Consider the following 23,501-nt stretch of genomic DNA (forward strand, 5'->3'; position numbering starts at 1 on the left):
ACCTCTCTCTCTGCAGTCATAGCATGTAGCACATTGTGTGCATGTTTTTCCTGATGTGGTGTGTGTGTGTGTGTGTGTGTGTCTGTGTGTCTCCTCTCCAGTCTACCTGTGCAGGTACATCTTTCCCTGCCTGCTGGGTGTGATCCGGGCATTTGGTCGCTACAGCAACACGGAGGAGGCCCTGCTGTCCAAACTTTTCCCTCGAGGGGTGCCACAGACACCTCGCGTCAGCGAGGAACCGGAAGGAATACGGCGGAGGTCCTTCAACGACTTCCGCTCCATCATGCCCAACTCCCTGCTCACCGTGTGTCAGGGGGATACGATCCACAGGCGCACATGCACCGCCACGGACACCTCACAGGTAGGACTATTGTAAACCCTGGGCTTGTTGTTGTTGACTGTCCGGTTGTGGAAGGAGTTAGGGTGTTTGTGTTTTATGGGAGATGGACACACACACGCACACACACGCACTGTTGGTCAGTTCATGTTATGACGGCATGGAAAATCTCTCGTCCTATAGGTCAGTCCGGACCCAGCAGGCCAGTCCCCCTGCTCCCCTACAGGTCCTGGCCTACACTACTTTGAAGGTAAAACCAGCTGCATTTAATGAAGTAGTTCCCTCCCTTCTGCCCTCGTCGATCATGGGTCTGTTTTTATACAGTTAGTCAACATTGTCATGATTCTAAATTAAGTGGAGGGTTTTAGGCGTTGGTTCTGCCTCTCCTCAGCTTATTGTTTCAGCTGTGTGTGTGAGTGTGCACGTGCATGTGCGTGGTCATTTATGAGGGATAATCATTTTTCAGGATATTAACCATTTTATAGTCCCAGTTCAGTAGCTGTAGCCAAGCAGTCTAAAAATGAAGTTGTTGTGCGTGATTGAGACAACAAAATCTGACAAAATGGGGAAACATTTTTAAATGTAGAGTCAGCGATGCACGAACGTAAACGGCAATATCGGGCCGACTTCCGCAAAAATCAAAAGTATGAACCGCGAGGCTAAACTTCACTTCTGTTTTTGTCCCGCGTTTATCACGTTGCAGCAGTGGGAAGCGCACCAGTGCACATGCGCTGATTTTTTTTTGCGAGTGCAACGTCTTGGCTCGCCCTCATCTGCAATATCCTGCTACCTGTGGCAACGTTACATCGCTGAGTCTCCATTTAAGATGAATGAAAATTATGACAGAAGTGTATCTCTCCCTCTCCAGGTTCCTATCTTCCTGACGGTAGCGCAGTGGACCCAGACTACTACTTCATGACTGTTAGCTCCAGCTTTTCCGTGTCTCCTCTCTTCATCAGGGAGGGCGAGGGGGAGATGGAGGTGCCTGTGGATCTGCTCAGACAGCTCCTCAGCATGGTACACTACCACACAGCAGGACTATTACTGTCGGCTGTAGCACTCACACATTCACATCTCCTTGGTTAGAACTAAGAGCATATAGCACAGCAATTTATCTTCAAAGCCTGTGGGAGAAGGAAAAATGTATTGTTTGTATGAGTTGTACGTGCTACGATTATGAATTCTGCATCAACATTTGAAAATTTTATTTAGTTTTTTTGCACAAGTATTGGATGTACAGTGTCTTGTAAACCCATATAGGCTGGGCACCAAATGGTGTATTACACTGAAATAAATCAATATCCAAAAATTGAAATTACAGTAAACATGTATGGCCATTGGTCAGTTATTACATGCACTGCATTCTAAACGGATGTTGTTTTTTCATGTGCAGGTGAAGAGCTTTTTGTCTGACTCCTTCCTGAAAACACTGGACGCCACAATGGTGGAAGTCACTGAGGTGGGGATTGGTTTTAGGGCTGACACCATTTAGTCGACTGGTCGATTGTTTTGGTCGCTAGGCTGTTGGTCGATCGAGATTTCTTTAGTCGAGCAGTAGAAAAATATTAATGGTGTACAAGACACCTGTCTGAGTGGATTAATCCATTGTGGAGGCCGTGGGGATGGCACAGTCCATCATTAAGACATGTGCTACTGAAATTATATATGGTTATATTACGTAAGAACAATGGTGCAACACTAACAAATGCGCTTTCTCCCACGTTGGATAGTGGTCGCTCTCCGCGGTTCTGGAACATCAGCACGCTGTTGAATTGGCGTCTATTGCTAGACCATGTTGCTATGTGCTAGCAAAGTTAACCATCATATTGGTGTTGAGAACAATGCAACGGAGTTAGGAGACTTGAAAACAGCACTTGCCTTAATTGTCTAAGAAAAGTGAGGAGAGAGGAAACCCCAACTTAATTAAATCTATAGTCAATATCCTAATGTGCCTGGCTTTATAAATCATCCATATATATCTACAGAAATAAGACAGATCCTGCTTCTGTTTAAGCGTTTGTTTAATAGCCTACTGATTCCATGAGCATCAAGCCTCACGCAGCCACAACATGTCGGATAAAGAATTTCACAAATTCGGCTGTTTTTTATCTTTGCTTTGCTGTACTGAAGGCTTTACACTCTTCTTTGTTAGAACAGCCTCTCTGGTATTACTAATTATTTATTTCGTGTTTACACTCTTCCAAATTGTCAGAAAAATAATATTTATAATAATAATAACCCTCCCTTTTTCTTGATTTCCTTATTGTTATTATTAGTCTTATTATTATTATGATCATCGTTATAATAATAAGTAATGTCTTATCATTACTTGGCTTAGTATAGCAGCCTTGTATAACCACCATCGAGCTGTAGGCCAAAGAGCGCATCCGGGTTAGTCTTAATACTGTAACTTCCTTAGGCCTATATTTCAATAGTTACAGTGTATAGGCTACTGTATCAATCAATATTTATTTGTTCATGTCATCACACAGCATATGAATCACACAGAACTTTTCAGTCAGAAATAGCTTCAGCAACACGGACAGCGCGATAAACACTGTTGAAGTTCTGTAGTGGTTGCTGCAGCATGGAGGAGAGGGAGACAACGGGTGCTAGTCACACAGTCATGCGCTGTCATTTTTGTTAACACAGCGCAGCAAGTCTGAGCACAATCAAATCAATTGCGGTCGGACTCCCTCTAGTCATTTGTCTGTCTTAATTATTTAATCAAACCGTGTGCTTAAAGCGTCAGACAAGCTAAGTGCATATAGTTAATTTGATTAAAACACAGGATGTGTATGTAAACTCAGCAAAAAAAGAAACTGTCTTTCAAATATAATTTGTAAAAATCCAAATAACTTCACAGATCTTCATTTTAAAGGGTTTAAACACTGTTTCCCATGCTTGTTCAATGAACCATAAACAATTAATGAACATGCAGCTGTGGAATGGTCGTTAAGACACTAACAGCTTACAGACGGTAGGCAATTAAGGTCACAGGTATGAAAACTTAGGACACTAAAGAGGCCTTTCTACTGACTCTTAAAAACACCAAAAGAATGATGCCCAGGGTCCCTGCTCATCTGCGTGAATGTGCCTTAGGCATGCTGCAAGGAGGCATGAGGACTGCAGATGTGGCCAGGGCAATAAATTGCAATGTCCCTACTGTGAGACGCCTAAGACAGCGCTACAGGGAGACATGACGGACAGCTGATCGTCCTCGCAGTGGCAGACCACGTGTAACAACACCTGCACAGGATCGGTACATCCGAACATCACACCTGCGGGACAGGTACAGGAGGGCAAAAACAACTGCCCGAGTTACACCAGGAACGCACAATCCCTCCCTCAGTGCTCAGACTGTCCGCAATAGGCTGAGAGAGGCTGGACTGAGGGCTTGTAGGCCTGTTGTAAGGCAGGTCCTCACCAGACATCACCGGCAACAACGTTGCCTATGGGCACAAACCCACCGTCGCTGGACCAGACAGGACTGGCAAAAAGTGCTCTTCACTGATGAGTCGCGGTTTTGTCTCACCAGGGGTGATGGTCAGATTCTCGTTTATTGTCGAAGGAATGAGCGTTACACCGAGGCCTGTACTCTGGAGCGGGATCGATTTGGAGGTGGAGGGTCCTCATGGTCTGGGGCGATGTGTCACAGCATCATTGGACTGAGCTTGTTGTAATTGCAGGCAATCTCAACGCTGTGTGTTACAGGGAAGAAATCCTCCTCCCTCATGTGGTACCCTTCCTGCAGGCTCATCCTGACATGACCCTCCAGCATGACAATGCCACCAGCCATACTGCTCATTCTGTGCGTGATTTCCTGCATTTCCTGCATGTCAGTGTTCTGCCATGGCCATGGTCTGGGACCTGTTGGATCGGAGCGTGAGGGCTAGGGCCATTCCCCCCCAGAAATGTCCGGGAACTTGCAGGTGCCTTGGTGGAAGAGTGGGGTAACATCTCACAGCAAGAACTGGCAAATCTGGTGCAGTCCATGAGGAGGAGATGCACTGCAGTACTTAATGCAGCTGGTGGCCACACCAGATACTGACTGTTACTTTTGATTTTGACCCCCCTTTGTTCAGGGACACATTCCATTTCTGTTAGTCACATGTCTGTGGAACTTGGCAGTTTATGTCTCAGTTGTTGAATCTTGTTATGTTCATACAAATATTTAGACATGTTAAGTTTGCTGAAAATAAACGCAGTTGACAGTGAGAGGACGTTTCTTTTTTTGCTGAGTTTATAGATATGGAAAAATACACATTTTGAAATTTCAACCAATCGATTGGTCGAAAGAACAGACGACTCTCGAAGAAAATGACTCTCATTCTGTGACACAACGTGTTCTGTCTTAAATGACACCCTATTCCCTATATAGTGCACTACTTTCGACGTCAAAAGTAGTGTACTATGTAGGGAATAGGGTGCCATTTGTGACACAATCTTGGTTTACATTTGACTTTCCCATCTGCAGGCTAATCCTAGTATGAATTTATACTACAAAACCTTCAGTGATCCTCTCTACGTCTGCATGTTCAAAATGCTGAGGGACGCCCTGTATTACATTAAAGGTAAGCGAACAGGTCCCACTGCTCCTCTCCCACTGTTTTGCAGTTATTTATGATCATGCTAAGCTGTAGCGAATCCCTGGATTCATAGACCTCTTTGTAGATATCAATAAGATTAAATCAATTTGGGTGAACCATTCCTTTTTAAAGTGCATTAATTTCTGCGTTCTCAGCCTTGCAGCAGTGATTTGTGATGGAGGAAAATGACGATGTATTACATGTGATTGTGAATGTGTAATAATGGTGTAATGTGTTCTAAGCCCTCCACCCGGGGTTCGTCAGGGAGGTGCACGACTTTGTGCTGGAGCAGTTCAGCAGCAGCCAGTCCGAGCTGCAGAGGGTGCTCCATGATGCAGGGGGGCTGCCGGGGGAGCCCAACCCTCTTAAACTCCGTTGCCAGGCCAACGCAGCCTGCGTGGACCTCATGGTGTGGGCCGTGAAAGACGAGCAAGGTAATTAGTCACAGCAACGCCTGATAACGCATTAGATTGCTTCTCAGCATATGGTGTTATCACATCTTCGATATTGGGTAATGTTGTACAGTGGGGAAAAAAAGTATTTAGTCAGCCACCAATTGTGCAAGTTCTCCCACTTAAAAAGATGAGAGAGGCCTGTAATTTTCATCATAGGTACATGTCAACTATGACAGACAAATTGAGAAAAAAAAATCCAGAAAATCATATTGTAGGATTTCTTATGATTTTATTTGCAAATTATGGTGGAAAATAAGTATTTGGTCACCTACAAACAAGCAAGATTTCTGGCTCTCACAGACCTGTAACTTCTTCTTTAAGAGGCTCCTCTGTCCTCCACTCGTTACCTGTATTAATGGCACCTGTTTGAACTTGTTATCAGTATAAAAGACACCTGTCCACAACCTCAAACAGTCACACTCCAAACTCCACTATGGCCAAGACCAAAGAGCTGTCAAAGGACACCAGAAACAAAATTGTAGACCTGTACCAGGCTGGGAAGACTGAATCTGCAATAGGTAAGCAGCTTGGTTTGAAGAAATCAACTGTGGGAGCAATTATTAGGAAATGGAAGACATACAAGACCACTGATAATCTCCCTCGATCTGGGGCTCCACGCAAGATCTCACCCCGTGGGGTCAAAATGATCACAAGAACGGTGAGCAAAAATCCCAGAACCACACAGGGGGACCTAGTGAATGACCTGCAGAGAGCTGGGACCAAAGTAACAAAGCCTACCATCAGTAACACACTACGCCGCCAGGGACTCAAATCCTGCAGTGCCAGACGTGTCCCCCTGCTTAAGCCAGTACATGTCCAGGCCCGTCTGAAGTTTGCTAGAGTGCATTTGGATGATCCAAAAGAGGATTGGGAGAATGTCATATGGTCAGATGAAACCAAACCAACTTGTCGTGGTTGGAGGACAAAGAATGCTGAGTTGCATCCAAAGAACACCATACCTACTGTGAAGCATGGGGGTGGAAACATCATGCTTTGGGGCTGTTTTTCTGCAAAGGGACCAGGACGACTGATCCGTGTAAAGGAAAGAATGAATGGTGCCATGTATCGTGAGATTTTGAGTGAAATCCTCCTTCCATCAGCAAGGGCATTGAAGATGAAACGTGGCTGGGTCTTTCAGCATGACAATGATCCCAAACACACCGCCCGGGCAACGAAGGAGTGGCTTCATAAGAAGCATTTCAAGGTCCTGGAGTGGCCTAGCCAGTTTCCAGATCTCAACCCCATAGAAAATCTTTGGATGGAGTTGAAAGTCCGTGTTGCCCAGCGACAGCCCCAAAACATCACTGCTCTAGAGGAGATCTGCATGGAGGAATGGGCCAAAATACCAGCAACAGTGTGTGAAAACCTTGTGAAGACTTACAGAAAACGTTTGACCTGTGTCATTGCCAACAAAGGGTACATAACAAAGTATTGAGAAACGTTTGTTATTGACCAAATACTTATTTTCCACCATCATTTGCAAATAAATTAATAAAAAATCCTACAATGTGATTTTCTGGATTTTTTTTTCTCATTTTGTCTGTCATAGTTGATATGTACCTATGATGAAAATTACAGGCCTCTCTCATCTTTTTAAGTGGGAGAACTTGCACAATTGGTGGCTGACTAAATACTTTTTTTCCCCACTGTAGCTCTCAAATAAGGTCAGAATCATCTTAACTTCAGTACATGCAGCAACATGTCAAAAGGTCAGAGCCATACAGTTTGATTAATCATCCACCATGTGGGCAATAGCATTCATGCTTTATGTGTCCCGATGGGCCTTCTATTGCCATGGGCCACTATTTCAGTGTCCCTAGAGCTTTAATAACAGCAACCTACCTCCTCTTTCTTCCCTTTGTGCTCGTAGGAGCCGAGAATCTGTGCATCAAACTTTCCGAGAAGCTGCAGTCTAAGACCTCCAGTAAAGTCATTATCGCACACATGCCCCTCCTCATCTGCTGTCTACAGGTAATCTTCTTCTTCCTTCTTCCTTCTTCTTCTCCTTCTCCTTCTCTGTGTCTTTCTGAAGGGTCTGGGGCGTCTGTGTGAGAGGTTTCCAGTAGTCAAATCAATTCAAATTGTATTTGTCACATGCTTCGTAAACAAGCGGTGTAGACTAACAGTGAAATGCTTACTTAGCGGAATAACAGAAAAATAATATATCACTAGGAATATATACACAATGAGTAACGATAACTTTGCTTTATACCAGTACCCAGTCGATATGCACGGGTATGAGGTAGTTAAGGTAGATACAGTGCATTCTGAAAGTATTCAGACCCCTAGACTTTTACACATTTTGTTACGTTACAGCCTTATTCTAAAATTGATAAAATTGTTTTTTTCCCCCGCATCAATCTACACACAATACCCCATAATGACAAAGCAAAAACAGGTTTTTAGAAATGTTAGCAAATTTATAAATAATACAAAACTGAAATATTACATTTACATAATTATTCAGACCCTTTACTCAGTACTTTGTTGAAGCACCTTTGGCAGTGATTACAGCCTTGAGTCTTCTTGGGTTTGATGCTACAAGCTTGGCACACCTGTATTTGGGGAGTTTCTCCAATTCTTCTCTGCAGATCCTCTCAAGCGCTTTCAGGTTCGATGGGGAGCGTTGCTGCACAGGTATTTTCAGGTCTCTCCAGAGATGTTTGATCGGGTTCAAGTCCGGGCTCTGGCTGGGCCACTCAAGGACATTGAGACTTGTCCCGAAGCCACTCCTACGTTGTCTTGGCTGTGTGCTTAGGGTCATTGTCCTTTGATCGTTCCCTCGATCCTAACCAGTCTCCCAGTCCCTGCCGCTGAAAAACATCCCCACAACAGGATGCTGCCACCACCATGCTTCACGGTAGGGATGGTGCCAGCTTTCCTCCAGACGTGACGCTTGGCATTCAGGACAAATAGTTCAATCTTCGTTTCATCAGTTTCTCATGGTCTGAGAGTCCTTTAGGTGCCTTTTGGCAAACTCCAAGCGGGCTGTCATGTGCCTTTCACTGACGAGTGGCTTCCGTCTGGAGTGCTGCAGAGATGGTTGTCCTTCTGGAAGGTTCTCCCATCTCCACAGAGAAACTCTAGAGCTCTGTCAGTGACCATCGGGTTCTTGGTCACCTCCCTGACCAAGGCCCTTCTCCCTCGATTGCTCAGTTTGGCCGGGCGGCCAGCTCTAGGAAGAGTCTTGGTGGTTCCAAACTTCCATTTAAGAATGATGGAGGCCACTATGTTTTTGGGGACCTTCAAGACTACAGATATGTTTTGGTACCCTTCCCCAGAGCTGTGCCTCGACACAATCCTGTCTCGGAGCTCTACGGACAATTCCTTCGACCTCATGGCTTGGTTTTTGCTCTGACATGCACTGTCAACTGTGGGACCTTATATAGACAGGTGTGTGTGTGTGCCTTTCCAAATCATGTCCGATCAATTCAATTTACCACAGGTGGACTCCAATCAAGTTGTAGAAGCATCTCAAGGATGATGAATGGAAACAGGATGCATCTGAGCTAAAGTTCGAGTCTCATAGCAAAGGGTCTGAATACTTATGTAAATAATGTGTTTCTGTCTTTTATTTGTAATCTTTGTCATTATGGGGTATTGTGTGTAGATCGATGAGAAAAAATAAATAATTTAATCAAGGCTGTAGCGCAAAAACGTGGAAAAAGTCAAGGGGTCTGAATACTTTCCAAATGCACTGTAACAAACTCTGAACACCGTAACACATGTGACAGCAAAATGGATGCAGAGGACGTGACAAATAAACTCGAAATGGGGGAATATTTACTGGTTTCTAAGGAGGTAAAGGGGTAGTCAGATGTGTGGAATATATTTGACTAGTTGTGGAAAATACTGGATATCAAGAAAAAGGCCAATGTGTGCCAAACCGGTGCTATTAGATTACAATATTTTTCTGACCGTTTGGAACAATATAAACAACACTAAATAAATTAAGCGTACTAGAGAGTCTGTTGTATAGTTTTTTTGTAAAGCCTTTATAACAGCAAAGACTAAAAACAGTCACATTAATTTGTGAATGCAATTTCCGAAATGGAACGGTTTAGGCCTATTTGTGACCAACCGGCTCGTTTCAGTCTATGTAGCAACATTTGAAATTGTGTTTTTTACAATGGATACAAGTAGAGACTCAGAGCTAGAAAATGGTATATCATACACTACAGTTGAGGAACAATGGGAAAGTAATTATGCTTTGAAAGTTGATAAACTTGTAACCTCACTTTTGAGAAAATGGTCCTTGAATGTTTTGGTACACCTACTGGAGAGCTCTTCTTTGTCTACACCCATTCAGCATCGTTCACACCCTCTTAAGCTTTAGCCCAACTCAGCTCTTTAAGGATTCACATGTGAGAACTAAACAACTAAAGATTTCAAGACTAAAGGCTGGTTTTATACTACGGGTGTGTTCGTAAATTCAATCTGGAGTGCCAGAGTGTGCTCAGAGTGCGCTCTTGGCGTTCGTAAACTCAGAGCGTTGTCAGATTGTCTGTTCGTAAAATTCCGAGTGTTTCGCTCTTGGAGCGTTCAGAGCGCACTCTGGACGCTCTGGCCGAGGAGTAGGGTTGATCCAAGCGTTCTGACCTAACAACAGCAGTCAAGCATCCAAGCTAAAGTTGGCTGGCTTGCTTGCTACTTCCAAACACAAATGAGGGAATAGCTCACTCTGACCATTTTACTCACCCTCGCAGAGCTGGTTAGGCTGTTTTTATGTTATCCAGAGCGTTGGTGACTGCAACTGTGCTGCTGGCAACAATTTTAATTACGCTTTTTTTGCCAACTTTTACTGACACCGTCCATATTCAACGGGTGTTGACCGTTCGTAAATTTGTCAGTTATTCTGCGCTCTGGCAGAGTGCTCTGAAATCGAAGTAGATAGCCAGAGCAAATTTACCAGCTACGTCTATCGACAGTTGTCGCTGTGACATCATGAACATTCTATTGAAATGGTTACTTGCATAGTGGAGTCTTTTGTTTAGACATGTAACTTAGCTAGCTAGCTAAACAATGAACCATAATCCCAACTCATAACGTTACTACCCTGCATGAATCTGCAGGTAGCTAACCAACCAGGTTCAATGTTAGCTAGCTAGCTAACATTATGGCTATAACTAGCAATGCAAATGGCTCTGAGATACGAATGATATTACTACACAGATCATACACATAATGTTAGTTATCGAGACAGCTAACATTAGCTAGCTAGCTAGCTAATAGTACACTTTAACTTGAAATTAAAATGACTTTCTGACTATTTGAAACGTGTAATATCTGAAAATGTAGCTAGCTAGACTATCTTTCCGTATACATGGATGGACGCTTCTCCCTCTCTGTCACGGATGCCATGGTTGCTTTAGTTTGAAGATGTAATCCGGAGACAGGCGTTTTAATACAACAGCCTTCTGTGTGTTCTCTTTTCAACTCCGTCTGCATATTTGCAATCAAATGCCATCTCCTTAGCTATCATACTCTAATTCCACCGTGCATTCCACTGATTTCAAAACTCGGTCCTCCAGAAAGTGGAGAGCAACACCTTTGCAGTTCTACTTCGAGATATCTTTCAAAAAAACTGCGTTAGAAAGGATTACCTACACATACTGACCAGCTCATGTTATAAACGGAAGCGTGCTACATGGCAGACCAATCCAAAATCATCTCTCGGCATGTCCAGCCCACCCGTTATCTCAGTCAATCATGGCTAGCGGGAAGGTTCCTGTCTTTTTCTGTGGCTAAACCAACTAGGCTCTTAGTTTTAACAATTGTATTCGTATTTACAGATGTATACAAGTTTGTTATTAAGACACATGAAAGTTCACATGTTCCAGAAGGCATTTCTGCCAAAAAACGAATTTAGATTTTTTTTAAACCTTACATTCAAATGGTTCTCCTGTGAAGTAGTGACGCGCGACATACGACTAGTTTCCTGAAATGAGTCACATTTATTGTTTACGCTAATTGTTCTTGATTGCATTTACATCATGAATGACTTGTGTGCTGTGCGATGACATCAACAAATAAGTGATTGATTGATACAGTAGCCTATATAAGTAATATATATAAATTAATTAATATAGGCCTCCCGAGTGGCGCAGCGGTCTAAGGCACTGCATTGCAGTGTTGCGGCGTCACTACAGCCTGGGGTTCGATCCCAGGCTGTGTCATTACCGGCCGTGACCGGGATTCCCATAGGGCCGCGCACAATTGGCCCAGTGTTGTCCGGGTTAGAGGAGGGTTTGGCCGGGGGACTTTACTTGGCTCATCGCGCTCTAGCGACTCCTTGTGGCTTGCTGACTTCGGTCGTCAGTTGGACAGTGTTTCCTCTGACACATTGGTGCGGCTGGCTTCTGGGTTAAGCGAGCGGGAAGTGCAATTGGCTGGTCATGTTTTGGAGGACGCATGACTTTCGCCTCTCCCGAGCTCGTTGGGGAGTTAACGCGATGAGACAAGATCGTAGTCACGAAAAAGGGGGTAAAACAAATAGGCCTAAGTAAGTTACGGTATTAAGACTGAACAGGATGCGCTCTTAGGCCTACAGCTCGATGGTGGTTATAAACGGCTGCTATACTAAGCCTACTAATGATAATGACATGACTTATTATTATAATGATAATCATAATAATAGTAATAAAAACAATAAGGAGATCAAGAAAAAGGAGGGTTATTAGTATTATTATTATTATAAATATAGAATTTGGAACAGTGTAAACAACACTAAATAACTTATTAATAATAGGCTGGTTTAACAAAAAAAATAAGTATAAAGCCTTTATTACAGCATAGCAAAGATTAAAAACAGCCGAATTTGTGTAATTCTTTATCCAACATGTTGTGGTTGCGTGAGGCTTGATGCTCACGGAATCAGTAGGCAAATAAACAAACACTCAAACAGAAGCAGGATCTGTCTTCTTTCTGTAGATATATATGGATGATTTATAAAGCCAGGCACATTTAACAGTTAGGATATTGACTCTAGACTTAATTAAGTTGGGGTTTCCTCTCTCCTCACCTTTCTTAGACAATCAAGGCAAGGGCTGTTTTTCTCGTCTCCTAACTCTACTACTGCCACCGTCGCATTGTTCTCAACACCAATATGCTGGTTAACTTTGCTATTATGCACATACAGTGGGGAGAACAAGTATTTGATACACTGCCGATTTTGCAGGTTTTCCTACTTAGAAAGCATGTAGAGGTCTGTAATTTTGATCATAGGTACACTTCAACTGTGAGAGACGGAATCTAAAACAAAAATCCAGAAAATCACATTGTATGATTTTTAAGTAATTATTTTGCAATTTATTGCATGACATAAGTATTTGATCAGAAAAGCAGAACTTAATATTTGGTACAGAAACCTTTGTTTGCAATTACAGAGATCATACGTTTCCTGTAGGTCTTGACCAGGTTTGCACACACTGCAGCAGGGATTTTGGCCCACTCCTCCATACAGACCTTCTCCAGATCCATCAGGTTTCGGGGCTGTCGCTGGGCAATACGGACTTTCAGCTCCCTCCAAAGATTTTCTATTGGGTTCAGGTCTGGAGACTGGCTAGGCCACTCCAGGACCTTGAGATGCTTCTTACGGAGCCACTCCTTAGTTGCCCTGGCTGAGTGTTTCGGGTCGTTGTCATGCTGGAAGACCCAGCCACGACCCATCTTCAATGCTCTTACTGAGGGAAGGAGGTTGTTGGCCAAGATCTCGCGATACATGGCCCCATCCATCCTCCCCTCAATACGGTGCAGTCGTCCTGTCCCCTTTGCAGAAAAGCACCCCCAAAGAATAATGTTTCCACCTCCATGCTTCACGGTTGGGATGGTGTTCTTGGGGTTGTACTCATCCTTCTTCTTCCTCTAAACACGGCGAGTGGAGTTTAGACCAAAAAGCTCTATTTTTGTCTCATCAGACCACATTACCTTCTCCCATTCCTCCTCTGGATCATCCAGATGGTCATTGGCAAACTTCAGACGGGCCTGGACATGCGCTGGCTTGAGCAGGGGGACCTTGTGTGCGCTGCAGGATTTTAATCCATGACGGCATAGTGTGTTACTAATGGTTTTCTTTGAGACTGTGGTCCCAGCTCTCTTCAGGTCATTGACCAGGTCCTGCCGTGTAGTTCTGGGCTGATCCCTCACCTTCCTCATGATCATTGATGCCCCACGAGGTGAGATCTTGCATGGAGCCCCAGACTGATTGACCGTCATCTTGAACTTCTTCCATTTTCTAATAATTGTGCCAACAGTTGTTGCCTTCTCACCAAGCTGCTTGCCTATTGTCCTGTAGCCCATCCCAGCCTTGTGCAGGTCTACAATTTTATCCCTGATGTCCTTACACAGCTCTCTGGTCTTGGCCATTGTGGAGAGGTTGGAGTCTGTTTGATTGAGTGTGTGGACAGGTGTCTTTTATACAGGTAACGAGTTCAAACAGGTGCAGTTAATACAGGTAATGAGTGGAGAACAGGAGGGCTTCTTAAAGAAAAACTAACAGGTCTGTGAGAGCCGGAATTCTTACTGGTTGGTAGGTGATCAAATACTTATGTCATGCAATAAAATGCAAATGAATTACTTAAAAATCATACAATGTGATTTTCTGGATTTTTGTTTTAGATTCCGTCTCTCACAGTTGAAGTGTACCTATGATAAAAATTACAGACCTCTACATGCTTTGTAAGTAGGAAAACCTGCAAAATCGGCAGTGTATCAAATACTTGTTCTCCCCACTGTAGCAACATGGTATAGGAAAAGGTGCCAATTCAACAATGCACTGATGTGTTTCAGAACCGCGGACAGCGACCACTTTCCAACGCAGGATACATTTTTATTTGTGTTGCACCATTGTTCTTACATAATTTAACCATATAGAATTTCAGTAGCACATGTCTTAGACTGATGGACTGTGCCATCCCAACGGCCTCCACAATGAATCAGTCCACTCAGACAGGCGCCTTGTACGCCATGATTTTGCCCAATTCTTTTTTGCTACAGCTCGACTAAGGAAATCTCGGTCGACCAACAGCCTGTCGACTAAATGGGTCAGCCCTAGTGTGGAGATATGGGATCAGAGCATGACAACGTTCTATTTCATACCGAGGCTTGGTCGTCATCGATGGGGAGTGTTGGAAAGATTTTTCGCATTGAGAGAGGAACTGTTGTTATTCAATGGATGTAAAAAAACAGACTTTCTGTGTAATGAAAAGAAAATAGCATCAGTAAGTGTCCCACACGAGTGATGACTGCTCACCTCCAAAGCTTGGAAAGAGCACTTTGGAATCGAAAAGCTGATCAAGCTGTCATGTGGCCGAATGCTGCAGACAACGCATTCACAGGTCACTACGGAGGAGTTTTGGTTCCTGACTCAAAGGGAATACCCTGCCGTCTCCCTCTGAGCATTAATGCCACATTCAAAACAACTGGGAACTCTGAACGGGGAACTTGGAAGTCTCAGACTTCAGTGCGTTCAAGACAACTGGGAAATTGGAAAGAAACAAGCTCCTACTGGGCAAAATCTTTTGAACGGTCATCAAACTCAGAATTCCAACTCAGGAACTCAGGCCTCTTTCTAGAGCTCTGACTTTCCGACCTAAAGATCACTGATGTCATGATTTGACCTCGTATTTTTCGGAGTTCCCAGTTGTCTTGAAAGCACCATAAAACTCATGGTACTCTTCACCAGCTCATATATGTGTGAAGCTGGGTTCAGTGCTCTCGTCTGCATTAAAACCAAATATTGATCCAGGTTGGATGTGAGATGAGGTGTGCACGGTTGACCCCCACCCCTGACTTTGAGAAGCTCCGACATGACCTGCATCAAGCCACACCCATCTTTTTATTTTATTTTATTTATTTCACCTTTATTTAACCAGGTAAGCCAGTTGAGAACAAGTTCTCATTTACAACTGCGACCTGGCCAAGATAAAGCAAAGCAGTGCGATAAAAACAACACAGAGTTACATATGGGGTAAAAAACATAAAGTCAAAAATACAACAGAAAATATATATACAGTGTGTGCAAATGTAGCAAGTTATGGAGGTAAGGCAATAAATAGGCTATAGAGCAAAAAAATTACAATAGTATTAACACTGGAATGCTAGATGTGCAAGAGATTATGTGCAAATAGAGATACTGGGGTGCAAAAGAGCAAAATAAATAACAATATAGGGATGAGGTAGTTGGGTGGGCTAATTTCAGATGGGCTATGTACAGGTGCAGTGATCGGTAAGGTGCTCTGACAACTGATGCTTAAAGTTAGTGAGGGAGATAAGAGTCTCCAGCTTCAGAGATTTTTGCAATTCGTTCCAGTCATTGGCAGCAGAGAACTGGAAGGAATGGCGGCCAAAGGAGGTGTTGGCTTTGGGAATGACCCGTGAGATATACCTGCTGGAGCGCAGACTACGGGTGGGTGCTGCTATGGTGACCAATGAGCTAAGATAAGGCGGGGATTTGCCTAGCAGTGATTTATAGATGGCCTGGAGCCAGTGGGTTTGACGACGAACATGTAGTGAGGACCAGCCAACAAGAGCGTACAGGTCACAGTGGTGGGTAGCGTATGGGGCTTTGGAGGCAAAACGGATGGCACTGTGATAGACTACATCCAATTTGCTGAGTAGAGTGTTGGAGGCTATTTTGTAAATGACATCGCCGAAGTCAAGGATCGGTAGGATAGTCAGTTTTACGACGGCATGTTTGGCAGCATGAGTGAAGGAGGCTTTGTTGCGAAATAGGAAGCCGATTCTAGATTTAATTTTGGATTGGAGATTCTTTATGTGAGTCTGGAAGGAGAGTTTACAGTCTAACTAGACACCTAGGTATTTGTAGTTGTCCACATACTCTAGGTCAGACCCGTCAAGAGTGGTGATTCTAGTCGGGTGGGCGGGTGCCAGCAGCGTTCGATTGAAAAGCATGCATTTAGTTTTACTAGTGTTTAAGAGCAGTTGGAGGCTACTGAAGGAGTGTTGTATGGCATTGAAGCTCGTTTGGAGGTTTGTTAACACAGTGTCCAATGAAGGGCCAGATGTATACAAAATGGTGTCGTCTGCGTAGAGGTGGATCTGAGAGTCACCAGCAGCAAGAGCGACATCATTGATATACACGGAGAAAAGTGTCGGCCCAAGAATTGAACCCTGTGGCACCCCCCATAGAGACTGCCATAGGTCCAGACAACAGGCCCTCCGATTTGACACACTGAACTCTATCTGAGAAGTAGTTGGTGAACCAGGCGAGGCAGTCATTTGAGAAACCAAGGCTATTTAGTCTGCCAATAAGAATGCGGTGGTTGACAGAGTCGAAAGCCTTGGCCAGGTCGATGAAGACGGCTGCACATTACTGTCTATTATCAATCGCGGTTATAATATCGTTTAGGACCTTGAGCGTGGCTGAAGTGCACCCATGACCAGCTCGGAAACCGGATTGCATAGCGGAGAAGGTACGGTGGTATTCGAAATGGTCGGTGTTCTGTTTGTTAACTTGGCTTTCAAATACTTTCGAAAGGCAGGGCAGGATGGATATAGGTCTGTAGCAGTTTGGATCTAGAGTGTCACCCCCTTTGAAGAGGGGGATGACCGCGGCAGCTTTCCAATCTCTGGGGATCTCAGACGTTATGAAAGAGAGGTTGAACAGACTAGTAATAGGGGTTGCGACAATTTCGGTGGCTAGTTTTAGAAAGAAAGGGTCCAGATTGTCTAGCCCAGCTGAATTTTAAGGGTCCAGATTTTGCAGCTCTTTCAAAACATCAGCTGTCTGAATTTGTGTGAAGGAGAAGCGGGAGGGGGCATGGGCAAGTTTCAGCGGAGGGTGCAGAGTTGGTGGCCGGGGTAGTGGTAGCCAGATGGAAAGCATGGCCAGCTGTAGCAAAATGCTTGTTGAAATTCTCGATTATTGTAGATTTATCGGTGGTGATAGTGTTTCCTAGCCTCAGTGCAGTGGGCAACTGGGAGGAAGTGCTCTTATTCTCCATGGACTTTACAGTGTCCCAAAACTTTTTGGAGTTAGTGCTACAGGATGCAAATTTCTGTTTGAAAAAGTTTGCCTTTGCTTTCCTGACTGCTTGTCATTAGTGATGGTGAGATAAGAGACATTATGTCAGACTAATTTGCAATTCATAGCCCCACATTAAAAGAATGTGATGGTGAGTTGAGAAGACAATCAGAAATACTGTTAAAATGTTTTTCAATTGACTGCCATAGCCCCCCCCCAAAAAGTTAACATTGATTTAGAAAGTCATAGTCAATCTATCAATAATATAGTAACACTCTTAGCAAAAATGTTTTATCTTTAATTTACAATCTGTAGAAACTATGAGAATAGAAAGGTTCAGAACTTTTGTGAAACATTACAGCACAGTTGAAAAATATATGGCAAATAGAAATCAAAACTGGATGGTGTTCAGATATAGATGGGAGGGGTTGAGTGGAGCTGAAGGGTGGGAGTAAAAACAAACACATTTCCCCTGTAGCTCAGTTGGTAGAGCATGGTGCTTGCAACGCCAGGGTTGTGGGTTCGTTTCCCACGAGAGGCCAGTATGAAAAATGTATGCACTCACTAACTGTAAGTCTCTCTGGAAAAGAGCGTCTGCTAAATGACTAAAATGTAAATGTAGCCCTGAGTCTGTCTGTAGGCTCTAGAGCACCTGTGTAAGAGGTTTCCAGTAGTAGCCAACTCTGCTCTCTCTCTCTGTGTCTGTCTGTGTCTGTCTGTCTGTCTGTCTGTAGGGTCTAGGGCGGCTGTGTGAGAGGTTTCCAGTGGTAGCCCACTCAACCACCACATCGCTCAGAGACTTCCTGGTTGTGCCCTCCCCGGTCCTCGTCAAGCTCTACAAATACCACAGCCAGTACAATGCAGGTAACCATGACTCCCATCGGCATACGTTACCACAACATTTAAGAGTGGATTTATATCTACCAGATACGGGACAACTAAGTACCGTCTCTTATATGTGAATAAGAGTTCAGAGCAGTCTGACCGCGCAGTGGATGCCTTTCAGTCCGATTCTCCCGGAGAATCTTGTCGGAAGTTCTCACCCGACATGCTATCACTTTACATTTGCATGCGCCGTGACACAGTATAAATTGTGTGTCGGCCGTGTGGGGAAAAAACTCAGAGGTGTTGGAGCTGGGACTGTCGTTCCCACATCTCTGCGATATAAATCCATTCTAAGTAATTTAGCAAACGCTCTTATCCGGAGTGACTTACAATCAGTGCGTTCATCTAAAACAACGTATCGCATAAAACGATGACATATCACCATTATTGCAAGTAAATGATTTGCAATGGAAAGTATCATCATAGCCAAATCTGTACAGGACAGGAAGAATCTGATTTACAGATAATGTGCACACAACCAACCAAACACAGGGAACTAATACAGCACAGATAACTATGATGGGATGCCACAGCAAAGTCAGCACAGATAACTATGATGGGATGCCACAGCAAAGTCAGCACAGATAACTAAAAGTGCCACAGCGCAGCCCAAATAGTTCTATATACCGTCCTCAGAGTAGAGTGTTCGGTGGCCCACTTAAAGGGATAGTTCACCCAAATTACAAAGTTACATGTTGGTTTGGTACATACATGTACTGGTGAGATCTGTGTTGCAAAACAATCCCATTTCCTGTTGAGCTGTCACGGCTATTAATTACCTTAGTGGAGCATAGTCCATGTCTAAACACATCGATATGCAATTAAAGTTATTTTTATTTGGATCACCATTAGCTTTTGCAGAAGCTCCAGCTACTCTTCGTGGGGTCCACAAAAAACACAAAACATGACAAAGTAACAAAACACTGATAGACAAGGACAGTCACACAAATGTAAAATATAACCATATACAAACAATATAACTAAAAGATTGTGTGTCTGTGTATCAAATGTATTTATAAAGCCCTTTTTACATCAGCAGACGTCACAAAGTGCTTATACAGAAACCCAGCCTAAAACCCCAAACAGCAAGCAATGCAGATGTAGAAGCACGGTGGCTAGGAAAAACTCCCTAGAAAGGCAGAAACCTAGGAATAAACCTAGAGAGGAACCAGGCTCTGAGGGGTGGCTAGTCCTCTTCTGGCTGTGCCGGTGGAGATTGTAAGAGTACATGGCCATTAAGGCTAGATCGTACTTCAAGATATTTAAACAGCAGAAACTGGATAAGCAGCACGACTGGGGACGGGGACAGCCAGGAGTCCTGAGGCATGGTCCTAGGGCTCAGATCCTCCGGGAAGGAGAGCAAGACACATGGGAGAATTAGAGGGAGCATACAGTAGGGAAAAAAAGTATTTAGTCAGCCACCAATTGTGCAAGTTCTCCCACTTAAAAAGATGAGAGAGGCCTGTAATTTTCATCATAGGTACACGTCAACTATGACAGACAAAATGAGATAAACAAATCCAGAAAATCAAGGTTTTCACACACTGTTGCTGGTATTTTGGCCCATTCCTCCATGCAGATCTCCTCTAGAGCAGTGATGTTTTGGGGCTGTCGCTGGGCAACACCGACTATCAACTCCCTCCAAAGATTTTCTATGGGGTTGAGATCTGGAGACTGGCTAGGCCACTCCAGGACCTTGAAATGCTTCTTACGAAGCCACTCCTTCGTTGCCCGGGCGGTGTGTTTGGGATCATTGTCATGCTGAAAGACCCAGCCACGTTTCATCTTCAATGCCCTTGCTGATGGAAGGAGGTTTTCACTCAAAATCTCACGATACATGGCCCCATTCATTCTTTCCTTTACACGGATCAGTCGTCCTGGTCCCTTTGCTGAAAAACAGCCCCAAAGCATGATGTTTCCACCCCCATGCTTCGCAGTAGGTATGGTGTTCTTTGGATGCAACTCAGCATTCTTTGTTCTCCAAACACGACGAGTTGAGTTTTTACCAAAAAGTTATATTTTGGTTTCATCTGACCATATGACATTCTCCCAATCCTCTTCTGGATCATCCAAATGCACTCTAGCGAACTTCAGACGGGCCTGGACATGTACTGGCTTAAGCAGGGGGACACATCTGGCACTGCAGGATTTGAGTCCCTGGTGGCGTAGTGTGTTACTGATGGTAGGCTTTGTTACTTTGTTCCCAGCTCTCTGCAGGTCATTCACTAGGTGCCTGGTGCAGGTCTACAATTTTGTTTCTGGTGTCCTTTGACAGCTCTTTGGTCTTGGCCATAGTGGAGTTTGGAGTGTGACTGTTTGAGGTTGTGGACAGGTGTCTTTTATACTAATAACAAGTTCAAACAGGTGCCATTAATACAGGTAACGAGTGGAGGACAGAGGAGCCTCCTAAAGAAGAATTTACAGGTCTGTGAGAGCCAGAAATCTTGCTTGTTTGTAGGTCACCAAATACTTATTTTCCACCATAATTTGCAAATAAATTCATTAAAAATCCTACAATGTGATTTTCTGGGTTTTTTTCCTCAATTTGTCTGTCATAGGTACACGTCAACTATGATGAAAATTACAGGCCTCTCTCATCTTTTTAAGTGGGAGAACTTGCACAATTGGTGGCTGACTAAATACTTTTTTCCCCACTGTACTTAAGATCACACAGGATACCAGATAAGACAGGACCCTAGCACATAGACTGTTGCAGTATAAATCCTGGGGACTGAGACGGGGGGTTGGGGGACACCGTGGCCCTGTCCGACAATACCCCCGGACACGGCAAACCAGGCAGGATATAACCCCACCCACTTTGCCAAAGCACAGCCCGCACACCACCAGAGGGATAACAACAGACCACCAACTTACTACCCTGAGACAAGTTGAGTATAGCCCATGAAGATCTCCCCCCACCACACAAGCCTGAGGGGGTGCAAGACTGGACAGGAAGATAACGTCAGTGACTCAACCCACTCAAGTCGAGTATAGCCTGGCAATAAGTGATGCACCCCTCCTAGGGGGAGAGCATTAGCAAGCCAGTGACTCAGTCCCCGTAATAGGGTCAGAGGCAGAGAATCCCAGTGGAGAGAGGGGAGACGGTAAGTCAAAGACAGAGTCTGCTTCTCTCACATGGATCGGCAGACCATTCCATAAACATGGAGCTCTATAGGAGAAAGCCCTGCCTCCAGCTCTTTGCTTAGAAATTCTAGGAACAATATTCTAGGCCTGTGTCTTTGGGGCTTCACCATGTTTCATCGAAATGTACAGCTGTGTGTCGTTTGCATAGCAATGAGATGTTTCATCCGTTTTTAAGCTAATTTTGCTGTTTGTTTGAGTAATTGGAGATGGGAGTTCCATGCGATCATGGCTCTGTATAATACTGTGTGTTGCCATGAATTTGTTTTGGACTTGGGGACTGTGAAGAGACCCCTGGTGGCATGTGTTGTGGGGTATCTGGAATTTTCATCATAAAAACTAGAAGAGAAGCAGTTAATCTCTCATCAACCCTCAACCAGGAAAGACTGGCATACATGTTGTTGATAGTTCTGTATGTGCAGTTAAGGGCAAGGCATTCTGCTCTGTTTTGAGCCAGCTGCAGCTTTGCTAAGTCTTTGCTGTCGTGCAGCATCTAACAAGTTACTATTACAGTACAACATCTACTAGTCTGCTATTATATAATGATATGGCTTCTTGGTTTAGATTAAAGTCTCTCTCTCTTTCTCACACTTGCTCTCTCTCTCTCTCTCTCTCTCTCTCTCTCGCTCCATCTCTCTCTATCTTGTTCTCTCTATCTCTTGCTCACTCGTTCGTTCTATCTCTCGCTTTATCTCACTGGGTCTCTCGCTGGGTCTCTCGCTGGGTCTCTCGCTCTCTCTCTCTCCCTCTGTCTCTCTTGCGCTCTTTCTCGCGCTCTTTCTCGCGCTCTCTCTGTCTCTCTCTGGCTCCGTCTCTCAAATTAAAATTAAAATGAATTTATTGGAATGGAAAGTGTTACCACATACATTGCCAAAGCAAACATATAGACACAAATCAAATCAATGATGATGCAGATAGATAATAAGAGGAAAATGAATAATACTCAATAAGTAGTAACAATTAACAGGACACTACAGTAAGAAATGAATGAGGACAATAATGAAATAGTGAGAAAGACACGGGTAGCAATGTTATTGCTCTGGTTGGTCATTCCACTGGCTGTCCCTACGGGTGTGGCAGGAAGCTACATATTTTGCTGCTAATATGGCACAAAGGGGGTTTTCTCCCAATAGATATGAGATTGTCTCCTTTTCTGTTTTGTTTTCACATTTGTAGTTTTAGTTTTCAATTTTGGGAAAGAAAATTGCCCGTAAGTCTGTATAGTTCTCGCCTATCAGAAGCTTCTAAAGCCATTACATAATTTTCTGGAATTTTCCAAGCTGTTTAAAGGCATAGTCAACTTAGTGTATGTTAACTTCTGACCCACTGGAATTGTGATACAGTGAATTAAACAATTGTTGGAAAAATGACTTGTGTCATGCACAAAGTAGCTGTCCTAACCAACTTGCCAAAACTATAGTTTGTTAACAAGGAATTTGTGGAGTGGTTGAAAAACAAGTTTTAATGACTCCAACCTAAGTGTATGTAAACTTCCTACTTCAACTGTAGATATTAAATAGACTTGAGCTCAAGTTTTTCCTGTTTTACTCCACGCCCTTAGGAAAATATATCAGTATGTTTATCTTCACATTATTTATTTTTTTTGTTAGTCCCTGGCTCCAGATGTCAGGGAAATAGCTTACACTCAACACTTTGTTAAAAAGTTTGAGTATGGCAGTGCTACATTGGCTGTCTGTTTATTTAATCATTTTGTTTAATATTCCATCAATACCGCAAGCCTTTTTGGGTTTCAGGGCCTGTATTTTTTCCAATATAAATTTTTCTGTTATTGGGGAATCCAGAGGGTTCTGGTTGTCTTTAATGGCTGATTCAAGTATTTCACATTTTTCATATATTTATTTTTGTTTCAATTTCATTGAAATATTTATATATAGTTCTTCAAAGTGATTCCTCCATAGGTCACCATTTTGGATAGCCATTTCTTCTCCGTGTGGTTTGGGAGTTCAAATTTTCCCAGAAGTTTTTTGAACCAATGGATTCCTCAATTTCAGTAAGTTGGTGTATGATGTATTGTTAATTTTTTGTTCTGAGAGTCTGTCTATATTCTTTTAGGGTTTCCCAATACTGAAGGCACAGATCCTGGTTGTCTG

General features: G+C 43.6%; 1 protein-coding gene across 2 annotated transcripts in view; it reads left to right on the plus strand.

The window, feature by feature from the left end:
* LOC121587479 (phosphatidylinositol 4-kinase alpha-like) overlaps window positions 1-23,501 on the plus strand; it is a 104,451-nt gene that overhangs the window by 14,613 nt on the left and 66,337 nt on the right. For both annotated transcript variants that reach the window (XM_041904449.2, XM_045226780.1), the window contains 8 exons: window positions 102-361; window positions 521-587; window positions 1,206-1,354; window positions 1,731-1,796; window positions 4,815-4,911; window positions 5,169-5,360; window positions 7,252-7,352; window positions 18,099-18,228. In XM_041904449.2, the coding sequence (XP_041760383.2) occupies window positions 102-361; window positions 521-587; window positions 1,206-1,354; window positions 1,731-1,796; window positions 4,815-4,911; window positions 5,169-5,360; window positions 7,252-7,352; window positions 18,099-18,228 (1,062 nt within the window). The remainder of the gene's footprint in view (window positions 1-101; window positions 362-520; window positions 588-1,205; window positions 1,355-1,730; window positions 1,797-4,814; window positions 4,912-5,168; window positions 5,361-7,251; window positions 7,353-18,098; window positions 18,229-23,501) is intronic.

Source organism: Coregonus clupeaformis, chromosome 18 (assembly GCF_020615455.1).
Source record: "Coregonus clupeaformis isolate EN_2021a chromosome 18, ASM2061545v1, whole genome shotgun sequence".
NCBI classification, from domain to species: Eukaryota; Metazoa; Chordata; class Actinopteri; order Salmoniformes; family Salmonidae; genus Coregonus; species Coregonus clupeaformis.